This window comes from Cyphomyrmex costatus, unplaced genomic scaffold, assembly GCF_001594065.2.
Source record: "Cyphomyrmex costatus isolate MS0001 unplaced genomic scaffold, Ccosl1.0 scaffold134, whole genome shotgun sequence".
NCBI classification, from domain to species: domain Eukaryota; kingdom Metazoa; phylum Arthropoda; class Insecta; order Hymenoptera; family Formicidae; genus Cyphomyrmex; species Cyphomyrmex costatus.
Genome location: NW_017275326.1, coordinates 50506 through 51835, shown reverse-complemented (window position 1 = coordinate 51835; position 1330 = coordinate 50506). Strand labels below are relative to the sequence as shown.

Here is a 1330-nt window from a genome sequence, read left to right as displayed (position 1 = left end):
GTTCTAGGAAGACGCGTTCACGCTGACAAAGAAGCCGCAAACGGTATAAATAGCGAGTCGGAAGCGCGGTACGCCTCATTAAGTGCCGCGTGTGTCTAAGTGTACAAGTCGAATAGTGTGTGACAAAGTGATGGACGAAGACGTTATAGACGTCGAGTCTTCCGCGTGTTATCCGTCGATACCGGATGCGCCAGCGATCTTGAGAACGATCGTGTGCGAAAAGTTATCCCGGACGCGCAAATCCGGGCACTGGGTATTTTTCGCGTGAAACGATCCAGTGCTACACGGCGGAGCGCTAGCCCTGTGTGCAGAATGCATGGTCAACATCGCCGATGCTGAAGTCGGTTCGATGATCCGAAAGCACGACACCGATTTCATCGAGGTACTCAGCGCTGGAACGTGCTCCAATTGCCGGAATCTGATGTGTCTGGTGTTCCCGTGCTGCCCTGTCTGCACAGCGTAAAGGGGAGTGATGAACAATTTGTGTGAGCAAGAATTTAACGAACTCGTGGAAGACGTGCTTGAAAATCCACCGGACTGTAGTGCGCGGACATCGCCGGTGCGGGTACTGCGCGACCGAGAGGTTCACGGGGATCGCGTCGTGCGAAACGTAAACGTGACCACGTTCCCCATTTACGATTATTGTATATCGTTTGCGAGAGGCGGGGAATTCGATGAAGAACTCGAGGCGGAACTCGAGGATACGTTCGGTAACATCGCAATAGACACTTATAGTGGTACAAGAGCCGAAGTGACGAGGATAGGGACTATACCCCTTGTAAATCATGATAGAAATCCTGGTAAACTACTTCGTGACAAGTGCGGTAGTGATGAATGTTACTGTGAATGCGATAAGTGTTGGGCAGCTAGCATGCATAATGGCAAGGTACTGGAACTCTTTGACATTGTAATAGCCGAACGATATTGCAAAACGTGCAAGAAACGTGCGTGCAAGTGCTCCGAATAACTATCTTGTTTCTAAAATGGAAGACTACGAGCGTTTAGAACGCGAACTGTTAGAACAGTGCGGTCGCGTAGCTACATTGGGCGAGTGTCTCGCGTGGCTGGAGAGATGCAAAGAGTGCATCGAGAGCCTAGAGTGTTGCGCCAAGCGTCCGCGTCTCACCGTCGGGCACAGACAATCCGCGGTGGCGAGGATCGCGCGACTCGAGGGTGCGCGAACAGTGTTGGAACGTAGATTCGTGCACGTAGGCCATGGCGTGAGTGAGGACGATAGATCTCTCGTATGGCGCGAGATCGACGCCGCTTTCGCCAATCGCGTTATGACCGGTGCGGTTATAAACTCTAGACATATCGAGCCGCGACAATT

At 52.0% G+C, this 1330-nt stretch overlaps 1 protein-coding gene across 1 annotated transcript in view; it reads right to left on the bottom strand.

Moving 5' to 3' along the window:
• The window catches only part of LOC108782743 (uncharacterized), a 1708-nt gene extending 1390 nt beyond the window's left edge, over nucleotides 1–318 (bottom strand). The window contains exon 1 of the mRNA XM_018551099.1: nucleotides 301–318. Coding sequence (XP_018406601.1) covers nucleotides 301–318 — 18 coding nt within the window. The remainder of the gene's footprint in view (nucleotides 1–300) is intronic.
• Between the last annotated feature and the right edge of the window lie 1012 nt (nucleotides 319–1330).